Source organism: Puntigrus tetrazona, chromosome 14 (assembly GCF_018831695.1).
Source record: "Puntigrus tetrazona isolate hp1 chromosome 14, ASM1883169v1, whole genome shotgun sequence".
In the NCBI taxonomy this organism is placed as follows: domain Eukaryota; kingdom Metazoa; phylum Chordata; class Actinopteri; order Cypriniformes; family Cyprinidae; genus Puntigrus; species Puntigrus tetrazona.
Genome location: NC_056712.1, coordinates 5,798,055 through 5,819,592, shown reverse-complemented (window position 1 = coordinate 5,819,592; position 21,538 = coordinate 5,798,055). Strand labels below are relative to the sequence as shown.

Sequence of the window (21,538 nt, the reverse complement as noted above, 5' to 3'; positions counted from 1 at the left end):
AGAGTTTGTTGGCGTCTTAACTTTAACTTGACTTTAAAGGGAAAAAAAAGGTAATGTTAGTGGCAGCGTTTAGAAACATTAAACATGCACAATCACTCACATAAATATATCAAGACAACACTTACTGTACCTCTCAGAACAAAGCATTAGATTTACATAAAAGAAAGCAATCATGGATTTTAATGCTTAAAAAGATTTCATGTCAAGACAGGATATGATTAACTGACACAAAGCTAGTCTGACGTTCAATATATTTCACATCTCATCCATGTCATACTTTTGATTTTATTCAGTTAAGAATATTCAGACATTTCAGCAAAGCAGTTAAGTCATACTTCACTTATACATTTACATTTATGTCTGACTCAAAATATCTATGTAGTTGTCTTACAAATGGTGAAAATAAAATACGTTCAGACATTTTGCAGCTAAACATAAGGAATTGTTCAAATTGTACATCTGCAATAAAACAAAGCTTAAATTTATAAAGAAAGCTTAAATAACGATACAAGATTAACAAAAAAATGGGTTTTGCTTGCAAATTCTGACCTAAACAAAACATGTAAGATGAATGCGTGTCATTTTAACACTAAAACGACTCCCCTCACTTCCACTCTTAAACACATTATATAAATATAAATCACAATAAGAATTATGAAACATTATTTCCTCCAATTTGCCTAGAGAGCACAAGTGATATTTTCTGTAATATTAGGTCAATGAACACGTCTAAAGGTATTGTGTATAGATTTTTTTATATGAAATTTGAATGTCCAAAAGTTCCAAAACATGAATTCATGACATTTCAAATCAACGTAAAGCAGAGACACAACGGAGAAGATGACTTTAGCTGTCAGTGTTCCCTCTATGCCTGAGTTCAACAAACATTTACACAATTTATGTACATATTATGGACAAATGATCAATGAAGATGTCAGTGTACACCATGATGAAACACACACACCTTCTCTGTCCTTTCAATGCTACTGAAGAGTGTGTCGGGGCTTGCATTATTTGGGATGTTATGCTTTAATGCCGACATCCTGCTAATTTATCTGCGCTGTTTAAGAAAGGTGTCTTTCGGTTAGAGTACAACATATTTATGTCTTTCTACTGAATGTTTAATACCAAGTAGGTTTTAAATTTGCATATCGTGATACTATTATAGTTTTATACTTAATTATTTTTTTCTAATGAAGATTGTAATAAAAAAACAGTCAAACCAAAAATTATTCAGACACCAAACATAATTCTTTATATATATTTTTACTAGTGGGTGCAGGACACTTATCAGTCCACACTTTGTTTTGCTTTAACTGCTAATGAGATCTTTTTCCACCACAGAATGAACAAAATTAAGAATTGCTTAATTAGTATTAGCTAAATTAGTATTATTTATTTGTGTACCAAATTTAACAGCTGATAACCAAATAGTGAACCAGTCCTCTGTGTGAGTTTTAATGGCATTATTAACTTTTTTTAACTAACCATGCATAAACATTGTTTTCTCAAAAACACAAGCATGTACTTTCAGGGTGTTCTCATATTATTGAAGCCCAGTTTTTGCTAAATATGGTTATCAGAATTTAGCCATTATTATCGGTTTTTGTTTTTTTTTACAAGACCTGTCAAAACCAGGGCCCCAGAACCTCAGAGGGTTAACTCAAAGTTCTTCTCATATTTTAATACCATTTTTTTTAACTATAGTGAATAAACCATGACACAATGGGAGAATTTGTGAAGGTGTCTGGATAATTCTTGATTTGGCTATGTATGTTTTTTGTTTTTTTTTTGCTATTGTGAAACGTTGCTGACATTTGGTTCCCCGTGTGAATGATGTCCAAACACCTCGTGGAGGCAGGGGTCCGTGTCTTTCTACAGCCGCATCAGACAGCTATTAGTGTTTTTGATGTACGTTAGTCTACACGTATTTTAATACTTGGTTCATGGGATCAGTGCTCTGAGACTCCGCAGGCCCTGCTGTGTTTGTGATGATGCTGACGGGTCTAGCGTAGAAGGAACACTGAAGGGTTCACTGGGGTCACATCAGCACGTCCAGGTCGTCGCAGTGGTCCTCCTCCTCAGTCACTCTGAGAGACAGCACCTCCTCGTTCAGGAACAGGCCGCTCAGTCTCTCCTTTGCGAGCCTGTCTCTGCTCTTTCAGCTGACGCTATGCAAGGCCTTCTGCTGCAGCTTCCTCTGCTTGGAGCGTTTCTGGAAAACACCACAGCCAACAGTCAGTGCCTCAGTCCAGCTTAAACCTTCCTAAACTAGTTTTCTAGTTTTTAACTTTCTCCAGATGCCGCCGCCATTCCCTTCATTAGACAGACACAAAGAGAGATCAACTGAAGCAGTTATTAGCATGTGGAGTATTAGCATGACCATAAGACCCCTTTGTTAATGGCACCATTGATATGTTTGAAAACATCTTAAAGGAATATGATTGTTTTAAATAAATTCTGTCAGTGCATAAGTGAAGCTGACAGTGTTAGTCAGTCTCTCTCGCCTCACCAGTTTCTTCTGAATGCCTTTTAGAATTTTAGTTAGACTTCTTGTCATTCTAGTGAGAATTTACTGTGCTGTGTGTTTGAGACGGAGACGGATCACTGCGCTGTGGTTTCTTAGGAGCACCTTGAGTCTCGTATCCTTTCGGCGGCAGAGGCCAGGTTTCATCACTGTGAGCACGGCTGATGCTGGATGCGGTGGAGGCGCTGCTGCTGCTGGCGCTGCTCGACATGCTGGCGCATTGCTGCTATGAGCGCTGACGCTGCTTGCCATGCTCCTCTTCACGCTGCGCTGCCGCGGGCCATGCTCACGGATGTAGCTCCTCACCTGCAGCAATTGGAGACACCAAATCAATCACTGGAAAACACAGCTTTTGCACAGTTTCAAAGTTCACCTCTTCAAATTTAAGTCCCACGATGCAAACAGAATCCACATTTTGATACCTTATGTTATGAGTTTCTTTCTCAGTTCTTCTCTGTTAACACTTAAGGTAAGTGTAATACCTTGCAGTTAAAAGGAATGCCCACTTACCACAAGTTGATGTGGTTCTTTAGGTCAAAATTAAGTCTATCACATACTTCGATTAAAATTTCTCAACGTTACGCTGTCAAAATCAGTTCTGTTTACAGCAAGCCGTTGAATGCTAATGCTCCTCTGTGGGGTGATGAACAGACTATAAAATCTGTGACAGCAAACATCCAAAAAGGGCTATTATTTTGTGGTATCTTTTAGAATATGTTTTAAAAAGTTGTGTAACATATTACACGCAGTTTGCTAATAACAGGGCAATGCTGTAATGTATGAGAAGGTATTGAGTGTAATTTATCACCTGTTTGAGTTTTTTCGCCTGTGAGGCAGTTGAGCTCGATGATGAATTCACTGTCTGTTGGCAGAATCTGTGCACTCGGTCGATTATTTTATGATGTCAAGCTGCTCCCGAAGTCCCATCTCTGTGCTTACTTTTCGACTTAAATATTCAATATATTCCACCTGAAAAACAAAAAGCATCAAAATGAGCTCACACAGACAACAAAAGACTTCACTGCAATGAAACTAAACAACAAGTAAATGCTGTGAGACTGCTTCCTTTTCCTTTTCATCCATCATAAAGCAGTCAAAGTTTCACTAAGTAAAGTGATAGAAGTGAAATGTATTCAGACCTGTTCATCATTTGTCATGGCGCTCCAGGGCAGCTCGTCCAGGTTTCAAAAGCGGTTTGTTTTTTCTTTTGGTGGCGAGACAGGGTGAACTGGGCACGCTGGGAATGATGTCGAGAGAACGCCGCTGCCGCTGGCTATATCACTTCGGGTAACTGGAAAAGAGATTAAACGTAATACACTTGATCATCACGATCAGAGGTGACAAAACATTATCCGTATTATCATGGTACTTTAAAAGTGTGCTGGAATTATTCAAAAAGCTCAGAGACAAATCCCTTTACCAGGTTTTATATCTAAAATCAGCAAACAATAAAAATTACTTTTTGTTTACCTTAACACTAAAACAATAACATCACCAATGCTGGCTAATCAACATGACTGACGACAGTTTATCTAATAGCATGTACAAAAGGTTTCATAAAATAGTAAATGTCATATTTCAGGTTTCAAACACAGAGATGTGCATTTAGTAAAAGTGCACAAAAGCAGTGTCTTTCATGCACAACTTGAACAAACTTAAACAGGTAATGCTGTCAGTTATGTGGATATTAGCAATACCATTAACAATCACTAATATGGCTTATCTGTTAACGCATAATCTTCATATTATTTGAAGTGCACTAGCACTTTCTTTCTTTCTCCCGAGCATTTTCACTTAAAATGTGACACGGTAAAAACCAACAGTGGGGAATCTGATCATGCTTTATCATCAAACTGGTAAAGGTTCCATCTCTAATCTACAGTCCATCAAACAGCTTGAGCCGAGTGATCCCCAGCTGACCGCTCACCTGCCACTCGAACTCGCTGTCAGACCAGTCCCAGTAAGTGCTGATGGAGGAGGACACGTCGCTGCAGACGCTGCCCTCGGGGAACAGGTCGAAGGAGGCCAGCTCCTGCTCATCCAGCAGCGAGTAGCAGTCGCCCTGATCGCCCACAGACACAGAGGAGAAGAGCTCCTCACTGCACTCGGAGCTGGCCACGCTGGTGCCACACGAGGTCAGGTTCCACCTAAAACCACACACAGATCACTGTCCAGCAGCACAGACCTCCCCACACACACACACACACACACACACACACACACACACACACACACACACACACACACTGCGTGCTTCATCAGAGCCAGCCAGGCAGAATAAGCATGATGACAGCAAGGTTATTATATTTCAGCTACAACTAGTCACTAGTCCAGCTAATCACAACACTGCATATGCAATAAACACATGATTTATATATAAATCATTAGTTTGTTGTTTTACATAAATCACAAAATAAATCAACATAGGACCTTTAATGTTAATCACATGGTAAAAACAAGTAGGTAATCACTCACTGCTTGATTCAACTGCTTTTGGAGCAATTTCTTTCAATTGATTTTTACACTTTATTATTAGTTTTTCTTACTTGAATGCTTATAATTTAGAGGCAAATTCTTTTTTTTCCTTCAAGTAGGTAATAGTTTCTAGGTTTCTTTCTAACACTTATTTTTGCATCTGTGATTTTGCTTTGGAACCTTCAGAAAACTTTCAATCAGTTATTCTCTAAATTGACTTCAAACTGGTGCGGCTCAGTCATTTTTTCGTCCAATTCCAACAAACCGTACATCATTTGAAAGGCACTTTAATAGAGTTAAGTGAATAAGCAGACCTGCTGCTGTGGAAGCGTGAAGCGGGTCTGTCCGTGACACGAGGACAGCTGACAGCCGAAGTCACTGACGTCCAGCGTGGCATCTTCACTGAAGTTCCCTCTCTGAGACAGCAGCGGGAACGGCTCTTCTGGAGCCAGGAACTTCTCGTAGACGTCCTCAGACATCTGGAAGCTGCACACAACAGACCGCATCAGAAACGACCTGTTCCTGTACCTGGAAAACCTCTCTCTCTCTCTTTACTTTTAAACTGTGGGAAAAGGTGTTTTTATGGCACAAGGTATCTAAAGTAGTTAGTAATGGAGTTTCATTCTCTCCAATGCTGAAATTGGCCTGAAATCTTCATTATTTGTGACACTGACCTTTGCTAATTTCAAAAATTGTTTTTCACCATTAAACAAAAATGGATCAAATAACAGCAAAACTTATTTTTGCACTATTTGTATATAGAATGCATCCATTACACATTGTTAAAGATTGTAAATGTGCTTGCCATAACCGTGAAACTAAAAATAAATCCCACTGGCTGCTAATTAATACATTTAAATAATGGAATATTTGATGTGGATGTTGTGTCAGCCCAATAATTGATTAGATACAATACTGATAATAAAGCCAAAGATGTTATGTAAGAAACAGTACTAGTCATTAATAACACAGTAACATGTTTGTAACAAAATAGCCAACAATAATTTTATACCAAAATCATTATGATATTAGGTAATGGTCGTGTTTTATAAAAAAAAAAAAAATATTTCCTACCATTGCAATATAATATATATAAAGCACATATGACACCTACATTCGAGCCTTTATTCTATAAAATCCAAAGCTAAAGAGAGAAGAGTGAGGGCCTCATGTAAACAGACAGCAGGCCTGGACCTCTTCATCTGATCCCACTAAAGCTCACGATCTGTTGAAGAATCAGTAACCCACGTCGTTCACTTAATCGGAACATAATACATAACGTAAACGTTACCGATATTTCTTTTGTTTATTCCTTATTTTAGTAGCTCGGATCTACTGACAGCAGCGATTAGCGATTAGTAAACTCGTGGCCGAACCCGTTGAACGGCTGTCTGCGCGCGCTAATCACCGAGGAGCTGTCATATTAGCGTCTATGTTTCACACATACCTGTCTTCTGATCTGTTTTAGGGGTTTATTTTGAGCAGCGAAAACATCGGCTCTCAATCTCCTTCCGCTGCTGACGTCAACGCCCCAGCTGACGTCTTCTCTTCTTCTGTGGTTTTGTGGCGCGTCACGTGACTGCGCGCAGTTTGCCATCTATCGCGAGATGCTTCTTCCTTATTATTATTATTATTATTATTATTATTATTATTATTATTATTCAATAACAAATATTCATCCAATTCAACTTTAAACAAAGGTTTACTGGCTCTAAACCTCCATTGTCTTTGTTTATGAATGTGAATGTAATATTTTCCTGTATTTTCATTTGAACAGTCATACAATCCAAAGAAAACATCTTTAAAACAAAAATAAAAGTCACTCACAAAATAAGATGTGAAAATAAATGAATCACAGAAAACTGCAGTTCACTTCAATATCAGACTTCTTTTCAAAAGTGGGGCAACATTTGCGAACATCAGTTTAAAAGCTATCTCCTTTATTTTATTGATAAGGAGATACTTCTGAGGCAAAGTCCATACTTTCTCCCAAGATATATTCTCCACAATATTATTCCAGTATGTAATTACATAAGGAATCGTTGTTATCTCTTTCTGGAAGAGAGCTCTGATTTTATAGTTATTTCTTAGTTGGTCTACAGAAAAGCACCCATTTCCAGTCATTGAGTCAGTTAAAGACAGAGTACATGGCCAGGGGAAAGTCTGCTTTGTGAGTTAAAGAGCTAAAAACTACAAAGAGTGTTTTCAAACCAGATTTATTCTCATACAGAATATTCAGATTATTCCATAAATAATATCGGTAAGGGAGGAAAGGTATGCTTGTATAAGAGGGACCATACAAAGAGCATCTGCTTATGAAAATGAGAAGGATCTTGGAAACATGATCATTACAAAGCAGTAGAAAATTCACCAACTTTAGAGAAAATATAGTTGAAGATAAACATACTCAGGTTATTTTAAAAGTGTTGTTTAAGGTAGTAAAGTCTAAGAAATCAAATCAAAAATGAGTCGTATTCATTAAAACTGATGTAATATAATATAATGAGTTACATTTTTCACAAAAGAGCTGCATCGAGACAGTCCTTCGGCTTTAGAGCACAATTTTCACTATTAAAGGGTCAAAATTTACTTTTCTTGTTTTCTGGTCTTTATTAATTAAAATTCCTAAGTCTGTTATATATATATAGAAGGAACATCACGGCGTTTAATAGACATTCATTCACATTTGCTGATATTTAGACAGAAAAGGACTCAATCAATCTCAAAGGATTCATTCATTCAAAGGCATCACTCAGAAATAAAGTCGTGTCGCCAGCTAACTGGCTAATAATACTTTGTATAGCTTGTACTTTACTTTAAATTGAGAGGCAGGTACAAATACATATAGAGATATAGGACAGCCTTGTCTTACTCCACCTGACAAACTGAATCTTGACAAGTTTATTTTAATATTATTGTTATTATTGTTTCTGTATAATATCCTGATAGCTTCACACTAATAATCTCCAAACCCAGATTTAATAAGAGCTTGAAATATAAATGTATGCTCCAGGAATCAAAAGCTTTGTAAAAGTCTAAAAAAAGCAGGAAACTGTTATTAGTGACGAGATGGTCATGATCTAGGAGAAGACTACTCTTCTATTATTTGTAATGTGATAGTGCTTCATCAATAATTGCGCTTCAGAACATCTTTCATTGTTTCATTTCAACTAAAGCTATGGTTTTAGAAGGTTCTTTAAGAAGGTGATCCTGTTGTATTGGGTTTGGTTTCAGGAGATGATCTCTGGTGTCATGCTTGCAGGAAGTCTTATACAGACCATCACTACCTGGACTTTTATTTTTAAACTCTTAATTGCCAGTAGAATTTCTGACTGAGATATCACCATCACAAGCTTCTTTATCTTCAAATAAAATATTTATTTTGATTAATAGAATCAAAGAAGGGTTTGGCTCAAATATCAGATTATCTTGATCTATACAAGTTATTCTTAAATTTGGAGCCAAATGCAGATACTGTTTAATTTTGGCCAGTTGATCTTATCTCTATCTTGTGCTGTGTGTTTAAGGAGATCACTTCTTTTGTTTCTTTGCTTGAAAAAGTGAAGTTCTTAAGACTGGAGCAGACTTACAGCAGGACTGGCTAAGAAACAACAATAATCCAGCAAAGAAGCAAATCACAATGAATAATTGTCCAAGCCTGCCTAAATACCGGGAGTCGATCACAGACCTCTGAAATCAGCTGATGAATGCACATGTTACTGTTACAGCTCCTCCATCTGTTTTTAAAGCAGTCTTGTCTGGATAAACAAAATGACGTCTATGGTTGAAACGCTCTATAACTGGATCCCGTGGGAATCCCATCAAACGCTCTCCTTGTGTTCAGAATAAACTGCATCGCAACATTTTTTCTCCTTATACCAGGTCTATTATATCATGAACCCATTTAATTAATTGGGTTTTACAACATCTGGAATAAGAGATATCCCGAAATCAAACACTGTCTATGAGAGAAAGAAACCTGATGTGGAGCTGTGTTTGTATTTACAACACATTATTAGGACAGACTGTTAAGGAAACATATAAACTTCAGAGAAATGATTCATAGTTTCAGATGAATGATTGAACTGAAGAGTGCAACGCATGTAGAGATGCCTTGTCTTGAGATATACTGAAGTACACCGGAAACAAAATGATGAGGGAGTAGTATTCAAATAAATTCAGACTAGAAATAAGGTCAAAGGCTATTGAGCAGATTTCATAAGCATATTGGGGCTGAGGTTATTGTTCTTTCTCTCCAGCAGGAGGCGCAGCGCCACTGAGTCCGCCGCCGGAGAACAGCGTAGAAGAAGAGCGCTGTGACGTCAGGAGGAGGCTCAGGACAAGATGGCGGACTCCGTGAGTTTGTTTGGAGGAAGAGTTCCTGCAGAAGTGGAGCAGCTGGCCAAGCATCTAAAGAGTCTGGACAGAGACACGTTCACACAGATGCTGAGCGGTCAGCCCACTAACCTGCAGCTTTTATTAAATATTGGGAATAGAAGGCACTTTCATACAAGCTGTTTGCGTAATGTTTACAAGTTGTTTAGGAGTTTTTTTTTTTAAAAAAGCAGTGTTGTTGTTGTTGTTGTTGATGAAACCATGGTAATGCAGAAGAAACATTACTTTCTTTTTCACTGCTCACATAATCCGATTGCAGAAAAAAATATGACTGAACATTGGTGAAGCAACAAAATACAAACTGATATTGTTTGTACTGATACAAATCTCTTCAGAAGAGTTTACCTTTTCTTCAATTCATTTTCATAAAATAATTTGTTGCTGCTCAATATAATGTTCATTTCAACGTTACAGAAAAAGTAATGGTTCTGAAAGTGTTTTACACTGACTGAAAAATTAACAAGAGTTTAATATGGTTTACTCTGTTTAAAATAAAATAATCTGTATAAATAACAAGTTTTTATCTTTAGGGAAGACAGACAGTTTAAAGGGTTAGTTCATCCAAAAATGAAAATGAGTTTTTTAGTGTTTTAGTCGCCTTTGAAGCACATCCTAAGTGTATGTGACTTTTCTTTCTTTTTTCTGATTTAATCCAAATATTAAAAACTTCTCAGATCCTCCAAGCCTTCCATGAAGATAAACCGTGTTTGCTGTATAGACTTCAAATAAAACACCCTCGTCTGTAATAAAACATCCCGCTGACTGAAGTTAAACATAAGGCGCTTTGTGTAATTAATGAATTAGAAGCACAAAGCAAGGCTTGGTAAAGAAAGAGGAGACTGGTTTTCTTTTGCTAAACTAAGAAGCATTGTTTTGTTTGCTCCTACATTTCCTATAGAGTTTCATTTTTGGGTGAACAACCCTTCAATAAATAATGTAAAGCATTAATGAGATCAATGAGAATAAGCAAATTGTCATACAAAAAGTTTTGTGTAAAAAAAAAAAAGATGTAATGACTCAGGGAAAGTGTTCATCCATCTCCGTGTGATCTTTCTGTCCTGTCACAGCCGTGCTGGAAGGCCGTGGACGGTCTGGACTGCTGTGAGACTGTGAGACTGATCTCAGAGAGCAGCGTGATCTCAGAAGACAGCTTTAACCACGCCGTGGCTGGGCTGTATGCTCTTCTCAAAGAAGCTCTGTGTCTGCCGTCTCTAAGACAAGAGGTTAAAAGCTTTCTCACATCAGACCTTTGACTCTGAGACAGAAGCGCTTTATAAAGGTTCATCACTGGAAATTCTTGAAAAGCTGAGTTTTTGTGCCATCTGATGGCTGAAAGTAGTCAAACGCACCCTATTCCTGTCATTTATCAGATGCATGAATAAATTATTTGTTCTTTTGATCAGGCTTTTTAAAGTGTATATAAAAATCAATCTTCATGCATTGATTATCAGATTAGTTCATAATGATTTAGTTATTCATTTCTAAGACTGTGTGACTTTTCTCATGATAGCTGTAAGTCTAAGTCTCCAGAACTAATCTGAATTCTCTTTCAGGTTTTTAACGAGGATCTGCGAGCGCTTCGGTAGGGAAGGTTTTTTTGGCGTTTTTTTTTCAAAGACTTAATCATTTATTAGGGGTGTAACAATTTGCATATCATGTATTGAACGATTCATGGTCACTATCCCCTTCTTAGTGGAGACTTTAGAGTGAACAGAGCATGTGTTTCTTCATTTCTTCCTTTGCTATCTTCAGCTGGGATGTTCCCATGACAACGGGATTTGATGTCAGTAAAGTCTGTTGCAAATATACAAACATTTTATATTTGAAAATGTTTTTAAAAGATGCTAATATATAAAAACTAATGACTGACAAGTGCATTCTAAATAAAGTCTCCACTGAGAAGGGGTTAGGGATGATCACTATGGTTTGGAAAAATGACCGTGAGCCATACAATACACACATTGGTACTCTCTTATCATTTATAAATCAGATGATGGTGATATGTGTCCCCAGGGTCCCTGAGGAATTCATTGCAGACATGTCCAGTGCTGTGTTTGGAAACAGGTATGATTCAAGCCTCCTTTCTGCCGCCTGTGATCCTGTACATCAGCTCATTTCTCAGTGCTTCTGCAGACAAACCTCTGTGAATATCAGCGGCACACATCAAGGCCCGACCCTGCCAAGATCCAGGACTTTAAATGGAGAGTCGATGTTGCCATTTCCACAAGGTACACTATTAATGATCGATTTAAATAGACACATGCTGATCTCAGAATTCGAATGTCTTCCTTTTTTTGTTTCTCTTTTGCTGCTTATCAAGCTAGTGGATTAGAGCAGGATTTCTTTCAGGAGTCTTTAAAAAGCCTTACATTGTACAAGAACCAAGAACGCTGTACCGAGATCAGTCTTGTTACTCCATTCCTTTAGTTTGGTAACAGCCCAAATGCAAGGATTTGATAATAAAAAGAAAAAATGTCTTAACGGTATTTAAAACATAAACTTAGTGGCATAGATTAATTTACTTCTGTGAACTGACCACACAGAAAATGAAGAATATCAAAAAGCGTCATTGTTATTGATAAAATCACAAAAAAATGATTACAGATATATTTTATTTTTGTCAATATTGTACACCCCTAATTTAACTGAGTTCATAATTTATTGATAATAAATTGTTAAAGATTCATAATAATAATATTTTCTTTAAAAAGGCTTGTAAAATGTATCATTTTATAAAGCTTTTGTGTTTTGTGAACATTTGCATATAAATTGTAAATGATGCTTTATACAGTAAACGTGTAATATGGCACTGTAGACACTGTCCTACCCGCCATGTGGTATTATTTCTATTCGTTCAAGTTGGTGTGGGACTATTCTTCAGCCTTGTCTGTGAAACCAGGGGAAATCTTAAAAGTGCTCAAGGGCTCATTTGCTGCGTTAGTAAATAGTAATGCAGTTAGTTTGCATAAATACAATTTTCTTCATAAAATACACCAGGGTTCCTTAAAAAAAATCCCAGGGTTCTCCAACCTTCTGATGTTGACTGAGGACAAATTTTTCCCAAAATAGAAAATAAAGAGAGAGAGAGAGCTTGTGAATGCTGTTTATTTGTTCAGTAGGTAACCTTTCAGATGTTAACTAGTAAGCAGTTTATTAGCTTCCTAAGTAATTGTCTTATTTTTCCAGTTAAATCATTCATTTATGAATGTAATTTAATTCCATTGGTTTCTTTCCTTTTGCTCCCAGCATTTTTAGCTGTATGTTAACAGCTGTTTTTTCTGCTTTTGTCTTACCGTGTTATTTTAATTAATTATCTAAATTATGAACCCAGCAGTTTGTAGTGCAGACTGTTTAATTGATTTATTCTCCTTATTTCTCTACCAGAAGGTCAGCAACCAGAAGTCTCACGCATCAAAAGAAAACCGCTTCAATTCTTTATCAATGAATACCGTAGAGCGCGGGCTGTCAAGCTCGGTCCTGCAGAGTTTAGACACTCCTGATCCAGCTGATCACGCCTTCTTCAGACATAGTATATGTGTTTTAGCAGGACACCGGCCTCCAGGACCGAGTTTGGACACCCCTGCCGTAGAGTAAAGCTCATGAAAGCAATGATATGCTTGATCACTCCACAAACACAAAACTCAAGCTTGTCTTGATCTCCTGTAGTTACACTTGAGTTGTGCAGCTGTGTGTATTTCATGAGCATCATATGATTGATCATTAGTGATGTTTGTGTGGTTTTTAGCTCGCTGTCTCGAGCTTTGCAGCCCTCTATTCTCATGCAGATGAAACTGTCTGATGGTCAAGTGCATCAATTTGAGGTAATCTTTATTTAATTCAATTTGATTTCAAAGTATATAGTAATAACTGAGATGTGTAGTAGACATGCAGATCCCAGTTTAGCTGGTATTTACAGATTTCAAAAAAACAAGAGCCTATATTTTCAGCAGCTTTGTTTTTTTATTGAAAAGCTGCTGTAAAAAGAATAGTTAAGTTTTACTTTCAAGCTTTGTATCATTTTCTGATTAATAACTTTGCTTTTATAGTTTGAATGTTTTAGTAGACCTGCCCATTTTCTGTATTCTGTTACTTTTGCAAAAAGTACACAAATCATTAAGTATTCAAGCACGCTCTTACTGTTTCTGACACACACATGTAGGTCTTGTGCTTTGCACAAATAAAAATGTTGGCCTAAAAATATACAATCCATTCATGTACCATCATCTTGTCCATTGCCCAGAAGTAGCACAAGTCTTCTGAACTCTTCTAGCTCTCTTTTCTTCTTTTCTTCTTTCTTCTAGGTTCCAGTTGGCAAGTTCCAGGAACTTCGCCACAAATGTTTACGCTAATTCTAAAGGAAATGAATGATATAGAGAAGAGGAGTATTCTCAAAATACAAGACTGAAGAGATCATATATTATCATATTCTGTTGTAAGACAATATATCGATTTTTTTATTTGGATTATAATTTTCTAATATTTGGTATTAATTGCACTGAATTCATTATTAACCGCTTGTTTCTGTTGTACTTGGTCTGCCAAGCTGAAGTCTTGTCAACACATTTTTGTTGTAAAAATAAATGTCTGTTGCCTTTTTTCTGAAGATCAGTGGTTTTGCGTCTGTTTAATCCTTGTGCAGCTGCGCAGTAGAGGCATGAAGGCGTGCTGCAGTAGAGACGTTTTGTGGTAAGTGTATTGCTCTGCATGCGTTGAGTCACGTCTGTGATGTGAGAAAACTGGGGTGTTTTAACACTCAGCTAATGTTCAGCTAATGTTATGTACAGCAGTCTGAGAAATCACCATGTTAAAACAAAGCCTTGTTCAAAGAAGAGCTAAGACGTGAGAAGGAAAAGCAAAGAGAGACAACTTTAAGACCTCAAGCGATTCTTTTTTTTTTTTTGTAGCTCATTCAGTAAAATATCTAGAGCAATGAAAGAATGTCTTTTTAAATAGTTGCATTCAATTAATAAAAAAGCAGCTCTAAATTCATTAAACGTTATCGATATTGTAGATTTCATGGGGTTTTTTGAAGGGGCTGAGTTTTAGTTAGAGCTGCTGACTTTCATTCCTCATAAAACTACGGTGTAATTCACAGTTCACAGCTTCTGCTGTGTTTTCACACCTTGAAACTGTCACACACACACGCTTGTTACAAACCAGGGCCTGTATTCACAAACCTTTCCTACTTAGCAGTAAATGTTTCTCTTAAACCTGTTCACAAAGCTGCTGAGACAAATTTTACTAAGCAAGGAAAATGTAGAAATGTAGAAGTCCTAAGAGTATGGGGTTAACCTCCGTTGTTATGGATGATGTCAGCATGCTTAGTAACTATGCGCACTGTGATTGGCTGAGAGGAGAGGGGAGGGGTCTTTGTTAGATTTATTCATAGGAAATATTGTAAAGTGCAATGTTATGTTGCTGCTTCAAATAAAGATTTTAAAATGCAGGTGTCATTAAGTAAAACAAGATGGTATATATGTTCAGGTAATTAAATCTGTGTTTAAACATAATTATGGCTTAAAGAACAGCTGGTACTTCTTGTCTAACTGGTTAAAAGGATATAAAGGAACATTTAGAGTTGGGATAACCTCCAAACCATAAAGGTGATACGATTTTAAAAGATCATTATCATCAAATATTTCTAAAATGTTTCTATTCTGAGGCAAATTGAGGTCAACAGCCCTCTCAGGATAGTTGGTGTTGGTCTTTGTGTCATCTTTACTGCTTTCATTTTGTGATTAGGATTCTTAAACTGAGCTCTGCCTACTATTTTTAAGGTTTTGTTGAGCTACCTTGTGATTTTACAGAGTATCAAAGATATTAGCAACTTCATTACATTTCTTGGACGAGTTTCTGTTCTCTTTACTCCAGTGCATTTGTAATGTTGCAGTCAGGGTCTCGGTCTTCCCACTCAATCGACCTTAAGCCCCTCCCTCAACACAGATGAGCCAATGGAAGTTGAGTATCAGCTGCATGGAAAGTGGAACTCGGACATCTGTAGGTTTCAGCGCTATAGAGAAACACTTGAAATGAGGCTTGCATAACATTTATGGGGTTTATGCTTTTTAAACAATACTTTTAACACTGATTCAAGGAAATCCTTGAGAGGATGGACAATACAATTTATTTGATAAAATTTTCTGAATCTGAATTTTCTGAATTTTCTGTTCCCAGAGATTTTGCAATAGACCAAAATGTCATCAATGTAGACTAGTACAAACTTGTGCAGGAAACCTCTGAATACTTTATGACATTAAAAATCAAAGATGATACCAAAATACTTATAGTGACCTGTAGGGATGACAAAAGCTGTCCTCCACTATCATCAATCAATCAATTTTTATTTCTATAAGCTTTTAACAACACAGGTTGCATCAAAGCACTGTACAGTATATTATCGTAGAAGAATACAATGACAGGGATGTATAATGAAGAGAGAAACAATTTGTTATTAAATGCAGAGACGGCCTCTGGAATCAATTCAATGATAATCTCTAGAAGTTAAGTGTCCTCTGATTCTTATCAGGTTATAAGCACTTGGTGTAAATGTGTGCTCTGGGCTGCTGGGATGAGTGCTAACTGAGAACGGAGTTTGGTGGTTATTTTCTATGGACATAGTGTTGATATGTAGTCGTTCAGCATCCGTTAACGTCAAAAGAGGAAAGCATTCAGAATAACAGTTACTACTACACTTTTAGACTTCCTAGAGAAGATGGGATTAGGTTTTACCAACCACTGCCTCCAGAACCAGTAAATGTGTAGTTGTCCTGCGTGTAAGAGCAGAGGTCTGACTTGATGACGAACGCTCAGTGGTTTCCCCTGTTGTGGATTGGACCTGGTAGACCGTGGTTTAGCCCCGACTGACGCTGTAGTTTGAGCTGGAGGCAGGAGGGCCGTGACCGAACAGAAACATCACAGGCAGTGTAGTCACTACTAAAGGCAGTAACTACTACTAATGTAGTTAGTAGTTGCATCCTTTGACAGGATCGGTCGATCACGCTGGAGAGCTGGAGAGCTGCTCTTCTCTGGAGCGCTGGTCATGTCGTTGTAGGTCAGACTGCATGCAGGAAGCACATCTGATCGTAATATGCATTTAAATGCTCTAGTGTAAAGATAATCGTGGCAGATTGTGTGGTGGCAGGTGGAGCTTTTAATCTGTGACATCACAGTTTACAAATTCTGTGATTGGCTTGTTCTGGGGCACTGCTTATTATTTATTTAAAATGAACAGGTTAATTTGGGTCATTATTGTGTGGTTGTGTGCACACTGTCAACACACACTTGCAGTGAAACATTGTCTGAGCTAGCCTGATGAATTAGGAATGTTGTCTTAATTTGTGATTAAATATAAATAAGTACAAAGCTACGTAAAATTCCATAAATGTAAAAATATACAGAGAAGAAAAACACAATTTTTTTTTTTGTATTTGCGAGCCTGAAAGCACAAAGGAAGTCAAATGTAGCAAGGGTACATTTCTAGAAATATCCAACAATACATTGTATAGGTCTAGGATAAGATCATGCTTCATGAAGATATTTTGTAAATATGATCAGTAACATGAACTAACGTGATATTGATTTCATACATCAGTTCATTACAGCAGTTTGAATCTGTGGGATAAATTCAGCCAGTGACTTGCTGGCAGTTCTACTTCATATTTAAAACATTTCTTTGAAATAACATTGGTAACAATTAATTTTAGGGTCTCTTTACTACTTGCTTATTAGTAGGCATATTTATAGAATAGCAGTTAGTAGTAATAAATTCTACATATTAATGCCTTCTTCTACATAACCTTGTAGTCTCTAATCCTACCCAGTACTTGTAAACTTAACAACTACCTTACTAACTATTCATTTAATTTATTGAGGAAGAAATCATATTTAACAGTGAATAAGTGTTCCCTATTCTAAAGTGTTACTAAAATTTCATATTTTAATATGCAGTTTATTTCATAATGCAGTTCGCTCATTATTGCTGTGATTCCATTCTACCTTCATTTCTATTTATTCATTTCCTCGATGGATGAAGACCTAGCCAGTGTACCAGTGTTTCAGGAGCTGTTTGTGCTCATGGTCATCTCCTCTGCAGTTTGGTCCATGAGACTAATTCAAACACTAATAATAATGCGCTAACCAAATCTAGTTCACAGTGCATGTCTACTGCATTTCTCATTTAATACTCTGCTGAATTCAAACACGTTTGGCAGAAAGAACTGAAACTAACTGCTATATGCCATGCAAAATATGTTTCAGTACTATGTTGATAAATTCAGCCTCAAGCAAGCTCTTTAATATAAATAACTCTTAAAAAAACAACTTGCATGTCATAGGAATGATGAGGTCTGTCACAATTACAAGCATCTAGTCATCATAATATATAAGTATTTTTTTAAACAACAGAACTATTTATTGCATTCAATGTATTAAAAGTAATAAGTAAGGAACTTTGTACAAACACACACACAAAATCTGTTTAAAAGAAATGTCATTTGAGTGATGGAAGAATGTTTCTACAGTTTCACTATATATGGTAAAAACCAACTCAAATTCCTTCCGTTGTAGAAAAACGACAGTCAGAGCGTCTCAGTATGACCGCAGTCGCGGCACCCACCGCGGCACATGTTAAACTTATTAGAGAAAAAAGTTTAGACACACATTAGCATAATATGGGCTACCTGAACTGATATAAACATCTTCTTTAAAATTATAAAATTTTATTAAAGTGGAAATTACATTTTTTTTTATGTTTGAATCAGGGTCCAGGATTTGCACCAGAGGCGGGCGGTGTTGCATGACACATATACTGCCATCAGCCACAAATCACAATCTCTACGTCTAGAAGCCACTTTTCAGATGCCTGCACTAGAGATGGGCCGTACCAATATGATACTAATACTTTTAAAGGCTAGTATCATCAATATGCCACATATCAATACTGAACTTTTAAATGATGTAATTTAATGCAAAAATGGGATATTATGAGCCACTAAGCGTTATATTTTTACATTCAATATACGCTTAACTGCAATTTTATTAGGTATTATATTTCCGTTAGGGTCTGCAGTGACAGGCTGTTGCGTGGTATAAAATGCAATATTTTTATTCTCTAGCGTCATATGAATTTAAATAGACAATATAGTTACAGAATGAGAACAAAATAAATGGAAACATTTAACATTCAATTTAAATGAATGTACGGACTAATGTATTTCAGTTTGGTTTCAATTGTGTGTATGCTGCTGTTCCCAATAGCACTCAGTGGTTTCTTTTTTTGACACTTTTTGGGAAGTACAGCACTAAATAAAACCTACCCAAGTATCCACGTTTTTATTTGAGTATTGATACTTTTTTAAAAAAGTGCCATCAGTAATTATTATATTTCACAATACACCCATCCCTAGTCTGCAAGCACATTTGATTTCAAGAGAACTGAGCACAAAGCTGTGATAATAATTCAGAGAAGTGGGAGCTGCAGGAACTGGGAGTAATGGAGCTCAAAATACAGCTTTGATCGTAACAATATTAAATTACATACGTAATATGTATTCCAAGTTAAAAATGTCCTCGATATAATAATGTTTTACAATATTCCTGTTTTAGGGTTAAATGCAAGTCCTTTCACCCATTCCCGGATCTTCAAGAGCAGAAATGAAGATCTCTCCTGAATTTCACATGACAAATGTTGGGAGTATATCCGTATGAAAGGCTTTAGAACAACGTCCCTGCGCCTCCCGTCTGGTTTAGACTGCAGCATTTTGTGAAGAAAGTGAGGCCCTGCGCTGTAACGGCAAGCTTTCTGGAAAATCTGGCCTAGACAGACGCCGCTGAACTCATCGGCAGTGAAGTAGCATGACCGGTCCAGACAGCAGTTCAGACTGGCTAGACACAAAGTGACCGGATGAACGTGGAGCACGCATCTTAAAAGCAGAGCCACAGCCGCAGTTGGATTTGGCCAAGACGTCAAAGGGAAAGTGATGATAGGCACGAAACACACCAGAACACAGTAAGCAGCTCAGCACCATCTGAGCCACTTCTGTGTCGTCCTGCAGAACACAGGTCTTCTGCCGCAGACTGGTCGCTGCCGCCACGCAGCAGGTGACCACGCATGACCAGCGGCAGGAGGAAGCCCGCTGCCCGCGAACGCTACCAGAGACACTCCAGCAGCTTACTGAGCGGGGCGCTGGGCGGGCAGCTCCATGGCACAGCAGGTTTGAGTTGACGCTGGCTTGAGATGGTTGTTCTGAGAAGAGGAAGGAAGGCATCCCAGACACAATGCATTTAACCACCTGATCAAACACAGGCCACGCCTCCCGCCGTCTCTGGTGGTCTCAGCGCAGCGGTTGATGCCGATGAGCCGGCAGCCTTGCTGACTGATGCAAGCTTGTAAAGAAATGCTGGCGTATATATTGACGATTCAGGTAGAACAGAGCAGGCAGGCAGCATCACGAAAGGCCAGGAGTTGTTTAAATAGTAGTAAATGCGCAGAGGCAGCGGCAGCACCTGCAGCAGATCAGCTGGCGGCCAGGTTGGATCATGAATATCACAGCCTTCTTTGTCTCCTCTTCACGAGGCGCAGAAAAAACCCAGAGGCAGAACGCTGCTTTATCAGCCCGGAATGAGGATCATGTAGAAGATGAGATGTGATGCTGATATTCTTTAATTGAGTTGTCTTGTGCTCATATTATGTTAATGCAAGCATTCATCTTCCTCCGTAACTCAAGTCCACAAAGGTTCAGTCAGGCAGCACTGAGTTTGAGATGGGCAAAGTGTTTCAGAAACATTAAAATAGCTTCTCAAATTGGGGTTACTTGAAAGATTCTTGAGAAAATCCCAGAAATAGGCTCTGACATTGTTACTTCCCACACGCGACGCACTTTAGAGTAGTTCATGTTTCGTTCAGAAAAAATAGCAGATGTTCTAGCTGGACACCATCAGCCGAAGAAGGAAAATGAAATTAGTCTCAGTGCATGACATCGCATTTCTGAGGCTCAATCACTACAAAAAGAACAACAAATGTTGGCGATCTTAGTCACACAAGCAACAAAATCTCCAGACTGAATGAAGATGAACAGAACTGCATAAACTGAGATGTGTTTGTAAACTCAAACTGTTGTATCTGGTTGTACTGGCAATTTATGCTGCTTTATACATATTTGAGGATCATGTGGATGTGTCTATTTTTCTGTTTCTATCATTTTTTGATGCATTTGGATTTTGAAACTTTATTTAGTCAATGTTTTAAAATAAATGTCAAGTGCTTCGTAGTCCACATAATTATTGTTTGTGTAGGCTACAGTTGCCACAATATATAAAAACTCCTCATATTTCCACTCTATATAAACCCTTTAAGTTGGTTTAGTATCAGTCCAGTGTGCTATCAGAAGTGAATTGTTTGGTGGTCAATGGACAAATGAGCAAATCTCCTTAAAGTGCTGTATTACAGAAAGCATGAAGACAACAAGAAGCCATTCCTGGGATGAATACATGCATAATTAAGTGTAATGTTCTGCGCTGAAACTGTTATATGTGTGATTGTAGATGAACTTGTTCTGTTCTGTCCAGCAGTAGCCTTCGAACAGTGTCATTCTAATTCAATAAAACAAAGAATGTAGTTATATATGCATTTCTTAAAATTCTAGTTAAAGATGATTTTTAAAAGTGATTCATATGAGAAGATATATGCAATTTTCTCAATAACCATGTAAAAGCGCTTTAGGGGTAAAGGCTGTTACTTTATTTTGTTGTCTGGAGTCTTAATGTCCATTAAAATAATGATTTAACTTGCTTCATTAATAGTTAGTTTAGGTATAGGGTAGATGTAGAATATGTTCATACAGAATATGTGTTTTCTAATATTAATAATAAGTATGCTATTACAGCTTGCTAATAGTGAGAATTGGTCAGACATCAGTCAGTTCACAATCCCTCATAATGTTTTGATCCTATAGGAAACATATGGTATTCTGAACACAGAATTTGCGTTTCTGCCTCCAGCTAAGCCCACAGAGGAGGTATCAGTAATTCTGCATACTTGTGTTCTTCACTCTCTCTCTCTCACAAGGCTATTAACACACAATACAACACACAAAAGCATCTGGATACAGCGCCTCTCTTTCTCAATGACTTGTGGTTCTGTGT

At 37.4% G+C, this 21,538-nt stretch overlaps 3 protein-coding genes and 1 long non-coding RNA gene across 4 annotated transcripts in view; 1 reads left to right on the top strand and 3 right to left on the bottom strand.

The window, feature by feature from the left end:
• Positions 1 to 3,305: 3,305 nt before the first annotated feature.
• Positions 3,306 to 3,713, bottom strand: LOC122357199. The gene is made up of 2 exons (XR_006252437.1): positions 3,667 to 3,713; positions 3,306 to 3,496 (listed from the first exon to the last, which is right to left on the bottom strand). It is a non-coding gene; the product is annotated as an uncharacterized LOC122357199 (long non-coding RNA).
• Positions 3,714 to 4,388: 675 nt separating this feature from the next.
• fam199x (family with sequence similarity 199, X-linked) lies at positions 4,389 to 6,565 on the bottom strand. Its single transcript, XM_043256485.1, is given in 4 exon segments — positions 4,389 to 4,674; positions 5,317 to 5,349; positions 5,351 to 5,488; positions 6,450 to 6,565. Coding segments are annotated over 3 exon segments (435 nt in total). The 5' UTR covers positions 5,482 to 5,488; positions 6,450 to 6,565; the 3' UTR covers positions 4,389 to 4,403.
• Positions 6,566 to 9,296: 2,731 nt separating this feature from the next.
• Positions 9,297 to 13,805, top strand: commd5 (COMM domain containing 5). Its single transcript, XM_043257971.1, is given in 9 exon segments — positions 9,297 to 9,529; positions 10,465 to 10,620; positions 10,951 to 10,979; positions 11,411 to 11,461; positions 11,531 to 11,571; positions 11,574 to 11,625; positions 13,143 to 13,218; positions 13,699 to 13,734; positions 13,737 to 13,805. Coding segments are annotated over 9 exon segments (690 nt in total). The 5' UTR covers positions 9,297 to 9,346; the 3' UTR covers positions 13,803 to 13,805.
• A 5,335-nt stretch (positions 13,806 to 19,140) lies between these two features.
• The window catches only part of gpr174 (G protein-coupled receptor 174), a 2,787-nt gene continuing 389 nt past the window's right edge, over positions 19,141 to 21,538 (bottom strand). The window contains 9 exon segments of the mRNA XM_043257970.1: positions 19,141 to 19,226; positions 19,229 to 19,317; positions 19,319 to 19,503; positions 19,505 to 19,535; positions 19,537 to 19,846; positions 19,849 to 19,927; positions 19,930 to 19,990; positions 19,992 to 20,037; positions 20,040 to 20,069. Of these exon segments, the coding sequence (XP_043113905.1) occupies positions 19,141 to 19,226; positions 19,229 to 19,317; positions 19,319 to 19,503; positions 19,505 to 19,535; positions 19,537 to 19,846; positions 19,849 to 19,927; positions 19,930 to 19,990; positions 19,992 to 20,037; positions 20,040 to 20,069 (917 nt within the window).